Here is a 14,435-nt window from a genome sequence, read left to right on the forward strand (position 1 = left end):
CTTCTTCCTCTGCTGCCACCATCTCCACAAAGACCCTTTTACATCGCCCAGAGCATACATGGGGGCCCTCCACCTTTACACTTCCCTCCCATGCCCTGGTCAGGGGCCAGGCGGGATGTGGGCTTCCCCACAAAGCTTGCGGGTCTCTTCTTTCTCAGGCTCCTAAACAAATCTAGAGTGTCTATTGCTTCCCACCTCAGGCCAGATCTCTGGTGACTGCCTCTCAGTCCTTCCCTCATCTGCCTGCTTGGTGAATGTTTAATTTCCTTTGGTTTGAGGAAATACTTCCGAGGCCATAGCACCTTCTTCATTTTCTCTGGTACAAACCGTACCTGTGCTGTCTGTGCCTCAGACTTTGGCTTGTGACAGATAAAGCCTAGTTTTTCAAATTCTAAAGAGACCTGTTCCCTTTTTTTGTGCTGATCTTTGGTTTTCTCTTCTCTGGCTGTACTCAAGGTTATTCAGGAGGCACTGTGGGGTGGGCATGGTGGGGGAGGAGAGGTTGCTGAACACGTAGTTCTACTAGGGTTGTTTCAGGTGTCCCACCTGCTCAGCAGGGCTGCACTGAGGACCCTTGAGCCCTCGTTTCTGTGTACATCTGTAAGCACTTGAGACGATAATTCCTACTTAGGACTCCTATGGCTTAGTGTCTTTTTAACATGTCTATGAAAACCTCTTTAAAAATGCATTTGGTCATACTAATGGATTTTGGAAAAAGCATTTTACTTGATAATTGCAAGTTACATCTCCCTCCCCTCTCTCCAAACTTAAAATGCCACTTGGAAATGTCTTGTTTCCTCAGTGAGAGGGGAGAGGGAGGGAGAATGTGGCATTTTGGAGGCAGTATCTGCATTTGTGAGTAGGGGCCTGTGATGTTTGCCTTCTTATTCCCTCAGGGCTGTCTTCAGTGCTAAGACTGGCCAGGTAAATTTGCCTCAAAACACTGGCTGAGTAAGAGTTTAGTTTTGGCATATAATGTCAGTGCAAAGTGCAAATGTGACATGAAGGCTCCCTTCAAATCAGTGTAGACTATTCATTAGATATAGTGAGATTCCATAGGTTCTTTGATTTTCTCAACAGCCTCTAGTGCAGGGGCACCATCCACTTTGGTTCTCTGAGCTGTCTCAGGAATAAATCATCTTCCACCCTACAAGCTTCCTTCCCATTTTCCCTGTGGGGAATTGATGTCTGTTTACCTAACAACTCAACACAGGAACCTGGCTGCAGGGAATGCCACCTCTGTAATGCTGTAAAACCCAAAATCCCAAGCTGAAGCAGTGTGAGCAGGGGCAGCTGAGTCAGGGCTCCAACAGGGGCTGCTGGCTCAGGTGGCTGGGCTTCCTTGTGGGCGGCTCCCTGGGCTGCTGCTCTGAGGGTACTGTGGCCCATGTGCAGTTCATGTTAGCACAGCTGAGAAAGGCTGGCCCTCTCACAGAGACTTGACTGAGCTCTAAGGGAAAACAAAATGGGTAAAAATGGAGAGTGTAAGAAATACAAACAGCTTGGCTTCCGGAGAGCAGGGTCTTACTCTGTTTGGTTTACTCTGTACTGGAAACTAAGGAAAGAGGTTCGATGTCACCTCCTAGCTGCAAGCAGCAGACAGACAGCCTCACCTGGTGGCTTTCCAGCTCTGACAGGCATGCATGGAGCACCACAGACCTCTTAATGCTTCCCCTTAATTCCTCCCTGGGAACTCGTTAGAAATGCACATTTCAGTCCCCACCCCATATCTGAATCAAACTTTGCATGTGGTGTTCAATGACCATTCGAGCAATTTAAACGAGATTTCCAGGTAACTCTGTTGCTTGCTTAAGTTTGAGAACTACTGAGATGGAAAATATAAGAAGAATTAGAGGTGAGCAAAGAGGATGAATTTTGGCCTGAATTTGTTGAGTTTTAGATTTCTGTGAGGCTGTCAAGGTGTGCACCCAGGACCCATAGCATCAGCATCACCTGGGAGCTTGTTAGAAATGCAGAATCAGAGGCTGTACTTTGACAAGATTCCCAGGTGACTTTCACGCACATCACAGGTGATAAGCCGACTCTAGTCTGGAGAAGTGGTCCCCAGCCTTTCTGGCACTGGGGACCAGTTTGGTGGAAGACAATTTTTTCATGGACCAGGGAGTAGGGGGATAGTTTTGAGATGATTCAAGCGCACTACATTCAAGCTCACCTCTTGCTGTGTGGCCGGTTCCTAACAGGCCTGGACCGGTACCGGTCTGCTCCTGGAGCCCGGGGACTCCTGACCTAGAGGTTAGTTGGGTCTGTGTGGTTGACTTTCAGGAGAGGGGTTTGGATAGGGAATAGAAATATGGGTGTTGTCAGTTACGGGTGATGGTTTTGGATGACACATTTCCAGTGTTCCTGCCTAGTTAGGAGCTTGGATGTGGAATCATCACACTGATTAGCATTAACATCACAAAGCTGCACAACATCACACATAATGAACCCCTGGATGGCAGCCAGCATGCTGTGAGGAAAATATTTTATGTGTTTATTACCCTCTCCAAAATGCTATTTGTAGCCATTATCTCAAGAAACAACAATTTCCGTCAAACCCATGGTAGGTCACTGGAGGAGCTGGGCCTGGGCCTGGTGCCAGAACGCTTGCTGTGGCGTTTCATCCGTGAGCCGTGCCGTCGGGAAGGGGCTCTGCATCTACGTATGTCATCAGGGCAGGGAGTGTGGACAGGCAGGAAAACGTCACACACAGTGCTCAATAGATGTTCATAGAAGTTGCTCGGTAAAGGTTTGTGTGTTAAAGGTTGTGGAGATAAATGATGGAAAACATGACAGAAACTGCTTTTAGATTTAAAAAATGTGTTCCTGTTAGTAACCTCCATGTGATCTTTACATCACTGTCAGTAGATAAAATCGATATTATTCATGTTCTCATGTAAAAAATAACATCTTTATTGAGATAAATTAACATACCATAAAATTCACCATTTGAAGTGTATAATTCAGTGGTTTTTAGTATATCCACAAGGTTGTACAACCATCGTCACTATCTAATGGGCAACCACCAGTCTACTTCCTGTCCCTGTGGAATTGCCTCTTCTGGACAGTTCATATAAATGGAAGTATACAAAACATCCCTTTTGTGTCTGGCTCCTTTCGCTTAGAATGTGTTCGAGGTTCACCTGTATCATAGTGTACATGAATGCTTCATCCCTTTTGTGGCTGAGTAGTACACTACTGTTTTGTTTGTCCATTCTCACTTGAAAGGCATTTGGGTTAAGATTTTGTGTGGACATATGTTTTCATTTATATGGGTATGTACCCAGGATTGGAATTGCTGGGCCACATGGTAACTCTACATTTCATTTTCTGAGGAACGTTCAGATAGTTTTCCAAAGTGACTGTACCATTTTTCATCCCCACCAGGAATGTGTGAGGGTTCCGGTTTCTCTACATCCTCTTCAACACTTTTACTATCTGCCCTTTTTCTCATAGCCATCCTAGTGGCTATACTCGCATTTGTAGGTAAGAAAACTGAGGGCACAGTCTTTTTCAAAGTCTGTAGAGCTGTTAAATGGCCAAGCCAGAGCATTTTTTAAAAGCAAATTCTTGCATCATGCATGCTCTATGCTAGTCATTATTTAAATCTGTTGCTCTTACTAAGTTGTTTACTCTTTGCAACAACCTATGAGAAAGCTATCATCATATTTATTTATAAACTGAGGACTGGGCTAGGGCAAGGCCTTTAGGTAAAAAATTTAAAAAGACATTACTCTCAGGTTCAACCAGAATGTACCGGACACTACATGCTTCACTGGCCTCATCCTAGCCTTGGACCTGTTTGAAGAAACTGAGGCATCAGAAGACTGAGTAATGTTTTCAAAGGTTCAGTACATAAGTAAGCAAATTAGTAAGTAGCAGAGGTGGGATATAAACCCAGGAACCCTAGCTTCACAGTCCAAGTTGTTCATTAACCACTGTGTCACACTGGCATGCATATCTTTGATCTTCAAACCAGGCTTTTTCTGTTTCTTTCTTAAGGCTTCACTTTCTGGAATTAGAGCTTTGACAATAGGGGAGGCCATAGTAAAATTCTGGCGATGGGTTATGGGAAGACCAAGCAGAACTAATCAGCTTAACAGCCCCCCAGGCATCTACCACATGGACCCCTGGGAGGGTAACTGGCCACAGGGTTGCCCTCGGCCACATCTGTGCTTATTATCCCAACTATGCATAAATCTGCCTGGTTCATGTAAGCCGCTCTGCAAGTGGCCTGGTGGGGAGGAGGCCATTGTGAACCATCAGGATGATTAGCTCTGACCAGCTGTGAGGGAAACACACGTCCTTGTGGCCAAGTAGGGACGACCCTGCTGCGTGTCCAAGTTCCGAGTCAAGTATGCAGAAATCACATCTCTCATGGTCACACGCTAACTGACTGCTCATTCTTTTTAGTCTGATTCTCAGAATTAGCTTGTTGTTTGTTTACAAATGATAATCTTTCAAATAGTGTTGCTATTCGTGGGTTTTGAATGGTTCTCCCGCTTGGACAGAGCCTCCCAGAAGGCCGTGCGAATACAAAAATATACATTTGCACATTTGCACATGTATGCATTACCCCCTCAGGAGTGATGGGCAGCCTTTGAAAAGATGCTTATACAAGTCCTCAGCCACCAGCAGGTGCTCCGCCTCCTCTGCCCCTAAGGGCTGAGGGCCAGTCAGCCCTCACGGGCTGAGCTGCCGCATGCAATATGGCCTGGGACAGCAAAGTTTTTATAGATGTCACAAACCCAGAGATTTTTGTTTGTTTTTACTTTATTCCTATATTTCTTCAATAACATGATACATTTGGCTGTTGAATTTTCACCATTTTGTTTGGAATTTCAATTCTCTCCCACGACTTTGTTTCTCAGAGCTGTGGGTCCGTGGACCAGCAGCTCCAGCACCACTTGGGAGCCTGTAGGAAATGCAGAACCTCAGGCCCGCCTCAGACCTCCTGAGTCAGGACCTGTCTCTCAGCAAGATCTGCCGGTGGTTCCCGGGCACATTCAAGTTGAGAAGCCCTGCTCACGTCCCCATTTCTGTGACCTTCGGCTGAGGGTCTCCACCCAGTATTTACTTTGAGGCTAGAAATTTTGGTAGGCTTTCAGATCTTTCAAAAAAAAAAAAAAAGACACACACATACGCACACAGAGAAATTCTTTCCTTTGCGTTTGCATGATGTCATTCATTTTACCTGGCCTGCATGAGAAAGAAAAACGCAAATTACATTCAAGTTATACATATTTTTAAGACTGACTTCTTAAATGCATCTCTTAAAGCCGCATGCTGGATCCCTCATCATTAACAGAGTCCCAAGTGTTGCCAAGATTAATTGAGAAGTGCCTAAAGGCAAAATAAGCACTATAGCATAGTTTAATTCAAAGCCATATCAGCTAAGAATGAAGGTACAATTAGTGATAAAGATGTTAATAATTAGTTGTGGTCTGTTAAATTTTATATTCAGTGGTTATGTATAGTGAAGAAAGAATTTCCTCATGAGGGCAAAAATTAATGTTTCACCTTGATTGCTATTTTAATGTGCTTATTTTAATGGGGCCATCTTGTAGAAACCCTTGGGCACCTTTCCAGTTTTACATAAAAGTAGAATTAATTATTATGGAAGCATATAATTTTAGAGCTGGAACGACCTTCGCAGTCATTTAATCCAGTTTAGTCATTTTACAAATAAGAGTTATATGACTTACTTAAGTCCTTCCACAGAATATTGGAACCTGTGCTTCCCAAGTCGCAGACCAGTGGTGGTGAAACCTTCTCAGATCCCTCCAGACCACAGTGCTTCCTCTTGCCTCAGCATTCCCAAAGCACCGTTTCGGCAACGCCTCCAAGGCCTTTATCCTGCCCTGTGTGATGTTTTAGTTGCTTTCAGTTGTAAGGCTGAGGTCTTGGGAACCCCGTTTGATTCATTTTTGTTCTTCTTTCCCACTCCCTTGTAATGCAGACAGTTGTTGTGTGGCACGTTTACACACAGTGTGTGCTGGAGCTGGTTTGCCCCTCCTCGCTCCAGCAGATTGTGTCTCCATGATGGCAGCTTGGAATTGGCCATGGTGGGGGTATTTATGCTATGGAAATGAGAAAATGCTACAACTTTCCCCCCTCTGGAATGCCACTTGTCAAGCACTTCTAAACACACCACCATTTGTTTATATGATTTTCATAAGGTTTCATAAGGCAACAGGTCTTGACAAAATCCACACCGATAGGAAGATGGCCGCTGACCTGCTGTTTGACATGGGTTGCCTGGAGAGTGATGGAGTCTCCAGGTCCTGAACCTCCTCTCATTTCTTCAGAGATTAAGTTTGACCCAGCACAAGTCAGGCCCAGGACTGCACTAGAATTTGGTTGCTTAGCTAAGTTCTGCTTACCTGGAAAAGCTATTTGGGCATGAATGGTAATGGAAACAGGGTCTGAAATATCAGGCATAATTGAGTGAGAAAAAAAACCCCACAAACTCTATCAGAAAAAAAAAAGAACAGGAAGTTACTATGGCTAAAATTACAATTATACTTCTCAAAAAACCTTCTGTGGCTCCCTATAACCCATGTAAATACCCAAACCCCCTGATATAAGTTACATATTGACCACAGCTTACCATTCTAACCCCATTTTCAACCCCTGACATCACGCACGGCTGATTCCCTCCTTCATCCCACCCTCCAGCCTCTGCAGAGCCTTGTTCCAGCCCCCACGACACTCCCTGCTCTGGGAATGCCCCCCCCCCCCCACCTCCCTGCCGCACCGTAGGCTCTCTCCCAAGCTTCCGTTTCTACCCAGTCCCTCTACTGTGGACCAGAGCTTCTGGGTGAATGTGACAATTCCCTTGACTGTTCGTCTCTCCTCTTGTGTGTCTCTCTGTAGCAGCAGGACCCGAGGTCCCATCGGCCCTGGCAAGTATGGCTATGGGAAGGCCCCGTACATCCTACCACTGCAGACGGACTCCGCACACTCACCGCAGAGGCTTCGGAGGCAGAAGCCCTCGTCCCGGCAATCCAGGTCCCAGGGGGCATCTAGTCCTAGCCATGGCTATAGCCCACCAGCCCACCGGGCCCCCCACCATGAACCTCTGTACCAGAGTGACAGTGGCCCTCGTTCTGGACTACAGGCCTCAGAGACCTCCATCTACCAGCTCCCTTTGACCTATGACCAAGGCTTCCCTGCAGCTTCGAGTCTCTTCCACAGCCCAGAACTCGGCAGCAGCCACACCATGGGGGCCCCCAGGGCAGCACAGAGCTTTTCCCAGCCAGCCCGGTCTGTAGCCATCTCCTGCATTGGGGCCTATCGCCAGTACAAGCTGTGCAACACCAACGTGAGTACCCCACCAATCTGGGCCTGTACGGTGGCTGCTCTTCCTTCCCCTTGGATGGGAGTGAACTTGTGGAAGACACAAAGCATGGCTTTTCTAGGCCGTGTTTTTGTATTTTGTATTTTGGGGGGTTGAGGGTGCAGAAAGGGGAAAAAAGAAATAAAAGGGAAAATATTGCTATGGAAAGATGAGAAGTCCATTCATTAGTTACCTGTTTTATGGATTAACTAAAACACCCTTATTTCTTACGCAGTTGGTGTCTTACTAGGAAGATAGGTGTGGCAAATCCCATTCCAAAGTACATGGTCAGAATAACTAGTAACCACCACTTGTTTTCCACTGAAGATGGCAAATTCTGCCCTGGGTCTTCCTGACAGTAACTCCTAGGGACCACAGAGACTGGGAACCCCCAGGCGCTCTGTCCCAGTGTAGTGCTGCTGGAAGCTCTGCAGAAGGGGCAGAGACTAAAGGGCGGAGGAGGTGGCGGTACCACACCAAGTCCTCCTTTTTTCACAACCTTGTTCCCCTGCATGCTAGGCTATGCTATGCAGTTTTTCAACCTTCCTTCCTTCCCATTTCTCTCCATTTATGCTCCCCATCTACTTTTCTTTTTTTATAAGGTTATGCCTTTAGTAACTTGTGAATAACTTCTTGAATCACTTATTGACAACTTATTGCTGCATATGAAACAACTTCCAAATTCTCAGTGTTTTTATGTGAACAATATTCTCCAATCGGGGTTGTAGGTCAAGGGCAGTTTGGCTAATTTAGGGGAGCTGGTGGTGGCGCCAAATAAGTGGGAGTTTGGGGCGTCTGACTAGCATAGGTATCATCCAGTAAGTTTCCCAGGGGTTCCGTGCTCCTCCAGGCACACACACTTTTGTTACTGGATCTCGAGGAAGACTGATAGGGAGTTGCCTGCTGAAGATCCCACTGCTAATGAGTAGCGAAGGAAATTATAAGTGGCAACTTCTAAATGTGACCAAATGTGATTTTTTAAAAAATATCAGTATAGAGACTACATATAAAAGAAAAAGGAACAGAGTGTGTGTAAAGGTTAAATTTCCAAGTTGCCGTATTTTTTATTAATAATTTAATCAGCCTTAATACTCTGTTACTCAGTAACAGGACAGCTGTTATATATTAGCTTCAATTTCCTCATTAAAAATATATTTCCTGCCATAGAGTCCATAGAAATGACTTAATTTGTGATTTTAATAATTCCTCTGAATGCCTGGAGTGCTTTTTAGCCTGTTCTTACACCGACAGACTTCAGCAATTATTAATTTCTGTAAAGCAGTAATTTTTCTAATGCCGTTACTAATCAGTCAGCTGGTGAGTCTTAAGTGAGCGTCACTGCCTGTCCTGTACCAGACCAGGCGCCCTGGCAGATCAAAGGAAAGTCATATCATCTGCCTCATGGAGTTGTGAGGATCATCAATCAAAAAGAAATACTAGTGTCTGTGATTAGACATGGTCCCTGTTCTTGAATACCCACTACAATCCTTTTAAAACAACATGAATTCGTTTCTAATGAAGAGCACGTTCTCCCATCGACTGGTCTGTTTCTTAATTTTAAAGACGAACTAAATCATAAGGAGAAGGGAAAGGCAGAGGGCGTTTGGCATGTATGTGGACCTGGTATCTACTGATCATTCCTTTCACTTAACCTACATTTTTTAAGCCATGCTCCTTTGCCAGACCCGTGCTGCCAGAAGCAGGGTTGTCTCCCCTCATGGGTCAGCCATGGCTCCTCTGGGTTCTGGAGTAACTCCACTACTGAGGAGATTGGATTGCAATGAATCTTTAAATATCCTTGTGAATTCATGATATCTGCTGTCATTTTGGAAATAGGCAAAACAGTTTCTCAAACCCAAGACAAAGAAATAATACTAATAAAATGTTGACAAAGGATAGTGCAGGTGTAATTGCCTTCTCTGCTGTAACATTTTGCTGCGCCCTCCCCAGTGCACCCTATCACCCCCAGCCACACCCTGCTTACTCCTTTTGGTAAGCATTCCTTCAAGGTCCTGTTACTGCACATCTTTTTATAAGCCCACAGCTTCTTGTGATCTGGGCCATACCCTATGGCACTTGTATTTTTTTAAATTACTTTTTATTTTTCAGTTATACTTGACATATTATATTAGTCTCAGGTGTACAACCCCATGATTAGACATTTATGTAACTTACTAAGAGATCATCCTGATAAATCTCATACTCATCTCCCACTATACATAGTTATTAGAATATTGCTGACTGTATTCCCTGTGCTGTACTTTACACCCCCAGGACTGTTCTGCAGCTACCGATTTGTACTTCTTAATTCCCTCAGCTCAGTCACCCAGCCCCCCAACCCCCCTTCCATCTGGCAACTGTCAAAACGTTCTCTGTATCTATGAGTGTTTCTGTCCTGCTTCTTCATTTATTTTTTATTATTATTTTTTTTAAATTTAGTTGTTGATAGGTATGTATTTATTGCCATTTTATTGTTCATATTATTTATCTTTTTTTTCCTTCTTCTTAAAGGAGACCCATTAACATTTCAATAATACTGGTTTGGTGGTGATGAACGCCTTTAGGTTTCCTTGTCTGGGAAGCTCTTTATATGTCCTTTTATTCTAAATGACAGCTTTGCTGGGTAGAGTAATCTTGGTTGTAGTTCTTGCTTTCCATCATTTTGAATATTTCTTGCCACTCCTCTCTGGCCCACAAAGTTTCTGTTGAGAAATCCACTGGCAGTTAATCCCTTGTAGTTAACTAGCTGCTTTTCTCTTCCTGCTTTTAAGAGTCTCTCTTTGTCTTTAACCTTTGCATCTTAGTTATGATGTATCTTGGTGAGGGTCTCTTTGGTCTCATCACGTTTGGGACTCCTTGCTTCCTGGACTTGTATGTCTATTTCCTTCCAAGCTTAGGGAAGTTCTCTGTCATTTTTTAAAATAAGTTTTCAATTTCTTGCTCTCTCTTTTCTCCTTTCAGCACCTCCATGATGTGAATGTTGGCATGCTTGAAGTTGTCCCAGAGGCTTTTTACATTATCCTCAGTTTTGGTTTCTTTTTTCTTTTTTTCCGTTCTGTTGGTTGTTTTCTGCTTCCTTACATTCCAAATTGCTGTTCTGATCTTGGCTTCATTTACTCCAGTGTTGATTCCCTGTAAATTATTCTTCATTTCAGTTATGGTATCCTTCATTTCTACCTGGTTCTTTTTTATGGTTTCCACGCCCATTTTCATGCTGCTGACGTTCTCACTCAGTTCCTTGAGCATCCGTATAACCATTGTTTTGAGCTCTGTGTCTGGTAGTTTGATTCTATTTTATTTAGCTTTTCTTTTTCCTGGAGACTTCTGTTCTTTCATTTGGGACCTGTTTGTTTCCACATTTTGGCTGCTTCCCTGTGTTTGTTTCTATGTATTACATAGAGCTGCTACATCTCCCAGACTTGGTAGAGTGGCCTTATGTGGTAGGTGTCCTGTGGGGTCCAGTGGCTCAGACTCCGCAGTCACCAGAGCTGGGCTGTGTGTTTTGATCATAGTTGAGCCTTGATTTCTTTTGGCATTCATGGATTGACCCCCAGGCTGATTGGCTTCAAGGACCTGCTGTGTGGGAGTGGACCCTAAGGAGCAGGACTTGCTTCAATGGGACTTTGGTGCTCACCATGCCTGCCCTTTGAGGCTGTCACTCCTCAAGGTGGGAGGGTTATAATCTGGTGTGGTCTAAAGCTGTCCACTGAGTACATTGCCTCTGGGGCCTCCTGGGAAGTGCAAGGTCATCCATGTCTTATGCCCTGCCTAGGATCACCCAGCCTGAGGTACAGAGTGACCTGTAGATGGCTGCTACTTGTGCTGGGCTTGGATGTGCCCAGAAGAGGCCAAGCTGTGAACCAAGGCTGGCTGCTCCTCATGCCAGGCCTGGGGCCACTTAGCAAGAGGTACAGGGTGTGCAGAGGCCAGTTGCTGCTTGTTTGGGAGATTTTCGGAAGGTCTGAAGCATGAGGCAAGAGAGGCCATTTGTACGGAAAAGCCACTGGAAATGGCTTGGGCAGGCCTGAAAGTTGGGTCGGGTAGGGTCTTAGGGGATCACCAGAGCAGGGTAAAACAGTGTCAGCCAGGTTGGTGGAGACTCAGATATGGCATCCCGCCCCTGATGTATTAATGTGGGGAGGGCTCAGAAAAGGAACAATGGCCTCTGCCAGCACTTCTTCCTGGGAGAAAGCTGCCCCCTCCTCAGCTCTCACCCTGATGCCAGACAGTTCTGCTTCTCCTGTAAGTCTCTGGTGCCTTTCGAGTTACTGCTGTAGTGCTGGAGATCAGAGCAAGTGAGTTCGAGTGAGTTCATGCATGGGCCCTTTAAGAGGAGCTTCCTGGGCCTCCAGAAGCCCTCTGACTCCCTCAGCTTTAATCCCCAGTGGATTTTACAGCTCTTCCTGGCACTGGAGCCATGAGCTGGGGGGCCGGGTCGGGGGCTGGGGCCCCTCGCACCTCAGGGGAGATATGTGCGGTTGAGATGTCCCTCCTGACCATAAACTGCAGCACGCGGGTGTGGGACCAGCCTGTTCTGTGTCCTCACCCCTCCTACAAGTCTCAGTGTGGCCTCTTCTTTAAATCCCTAGATGTAGGACTTTCATTCAGCCACATTTTAGGCAGTTCTGAAGGATGGTTGTTCTGTGGTTTAGTTATAATTTGATGTGGTTGTGAGAGGACTTGAGTACTGCGTTTACCTCTGCTGCCATCTTGACAGGACGTTCTATATTCTATGGACACTTTCAAATGCTCTGTGTTAGGGGCCCCCAAAACCACTTCTAGGTTTGATGATTTGCCAGGAGGACTCACAGGACTCAGCATGTAGTCATATGCACAGCTATGATTTATTACAATGAAAGAATACAGAGGAAACCCGCAGAGATAAAGAAAGGCACGTGGGGCCAAATCCAGAGGAGAGCAGCCACCAGCTTCCATTCCGAGAGTCCACTCCCAGGGGAGTCGCACAGGACGCCCTTCATTCCCCAGCAGCGAGCTGTGACAACGTGTGGAGTGTCGTCTACCAGGGAAGCTGGTCACAGACTCTGCCCAAAGTTTTTACTGGGGGCTGGACACAAAGGCACCTTCTGCCTGCCACATACTAAAATTCCAGAGTCCCAAAGGAAAGCAGATGTTTAGCATAAGCTATATTGTTTATATATATGGTTTGGGCAGAGTGAGTCACTCATATCACTTAGGAGTGGTGGAGACCCTTTTACAGTCTAAGTTACCAGACACCAGCAGGGACCCATGTTGCAAGCAGGCCTTCCTCAGGAAAGTGGTCTCGGTCCTGCTGTGTCAAGTCCTACTTGCTCATTCTCCATGGGGACCCATGTGCTCCAGCCTCCAGCACCAATGACCTTATGTAGACATTTACATATCCTCTCCCATGTCCAACGGGAAGAGATGACTTGAATCTCCAAATCCTGCAAATCTGCCTGTTCAAAGAGGCAAAAATGAAAGGGCAATATTGTGAAAAATCATACTAATCTAACAGGGAATGTAGGTTATTACTTATGTCCTCTCAAAAGATGAAAAAATAATGCATGCATTTGCAAATCTCTTCAGTTATTATCTGGGAGAAGACAAAGAAGGGAAAGTAGGCCAGGGAAGGTTGGAAATACCTACAGATTTCGGAACTCCATCCCTGAAACTAAGTTCCCATATATCCCACCCTGGTTCTGATGGAATGTCCCCTTTCTAAGGCTACTCCAGTCTCACAGCAGAGGGCTTAGCTCTGAGATGTGTGGCAATGCACAACAGGGGTGGCCTGAGGTAGGAGAAATGGCTTGGATGACTTCCATATCTCAGAACAGTGTCTCATCACTGGTCACATCACCTCTGACAACACCCTTACGGTCCAATGGTGGGGAAGGTGCCAGGTGCCACCTGCAGCTATCCATAAGTCATTGAGCTTGGAGCTGGAGCACTTCATGAGGGGATGAACTCGGAGCACAGACCAGGAGGCCACTGAGTTGTAAAAGACTCTACTGAGGCTGGAACGGTTGAGCTGGGCTTCTAAAGATGGCTAAAAAACAAAAAGGAAAAGAGAAAGAAAAGACCATTTGGGGGCAAAAGAGGCAGCTTAGTCAAAGACTAGAAAGCAGAATTGTGTCAGAAACACAGGTGCTACCATGCTTGCCAGGGTAGGGACCCTCCTTCTTTTTTCCCTCTCACCTCCTATTTTAAATAGTCACAGCCTGAATAGGGAATTTATTCTTTAACATCTCAAAATATAGAAATATCACATGGCCTTGTTTGACTTCCGTGCATGAGACAGATAAGTGAGAAACTTTTTAAAACACAGTGAAAAGTCAGAACACAGTTTTAAGCAACTGGGTAAATTGAAGGTTAGGCCTGCAAGGGATGGTGGGATTGGGAGCAAAGCTGAGCTGGATGCGAACCTGAGCTGCAACATCAGAGCTCTGAGTTTCCTCTGGCAAATAACTTCACTCTCTGAGGACCACCTGTAAAGTGGGGGGATAGTTCCTGCTCCAGAGGGTTGATGTGCGGTTCAGAGCAGGCCACGTGTCCATGGAGCTTGGCATGGACACATTGCTAGTAAGTACACCATTTGGACTTGAGTAAATGGACATGGCTTACATGCCTCTCTGTAGATAGGGGTGGAGTAAGCTCTTCCCATATCTGAGTAGCTTTCAATTCCTAAGTGCTAAGTCACAGAATTGTGGATGAAATGGTTAGACTTGCTTGGTCCCCCTTTGCCCTGTGCGTTAGATGTGATCGAGAGTCCTTTCCCTTTGCCCAATAGAGCCCTAACATTTTGGCTGTGATGTAGTTTCAATGTAATCAGCCTTGGTCATATATAAAGTGAGGCAAGTGAAACTGTAGATAGCTTCATGCCAGTGAGATGTGTACATTTTATATTAAGCCCTATCTTATAATGTCATGTGTAATGTTAAGCATTCTGGGTGTCCTTAGGATTGTTAGATTCATATAAGATTCTTCCTGAAATACTGCCAAATCGATAATAAATGCAGCAGTGGTGATATCTGAATGTCATCTTTAAAGATAAGAAAAGTTTTTACTCTCTTGCCTGCAAGTATGTGCAGAAGTTGGGGTGGCACGCTCCAGCACAGAT

General features: G+C 45.4%; 1 protein-coding gene across 2 annotated transcripts in view; it reads left to right on the forward strand.

Annotated features, from left to right (window-relative positions):
- The window catches only part of THSD4 (thrombospondin type 1 domain containing 4), a 576,129-nt gene that overhangs the window by 113,523 nt on the left and 448,171 nt on the right, over nt 1–14,435 (forward strand). For both annotated transcript variants that reach the window (XM_045848582.1, XM_045848581.1), the window contains one exon: nt 6,877–7,324. In XM_045848582.1, the coding sequence (XP_045704538.1) occupies nt 6,877–7,324 (448 nt within the window). The remainder of the gene's footprint in view (nt 1–6,876; nt 7,325–14,435) is intronic.

Source organism: Phyllostomus hastatus, unplaced genomic scaffold (assembly GCF_019186645.2).
Source record: "Phyllostomus hastatus isolate PE091 unplaced genomic scaffold, TTU_PhHast_1.1 phas_contig_62, whole genome shotgun sequence".
In the NCBI taxonomy this organism is placed as follows: Eukaryota; Metazoa; Chordata; class Mammalia; order Chiroptera; family Phyllostomidae; genus Phyllostomus; species Phyllostomus hastatus.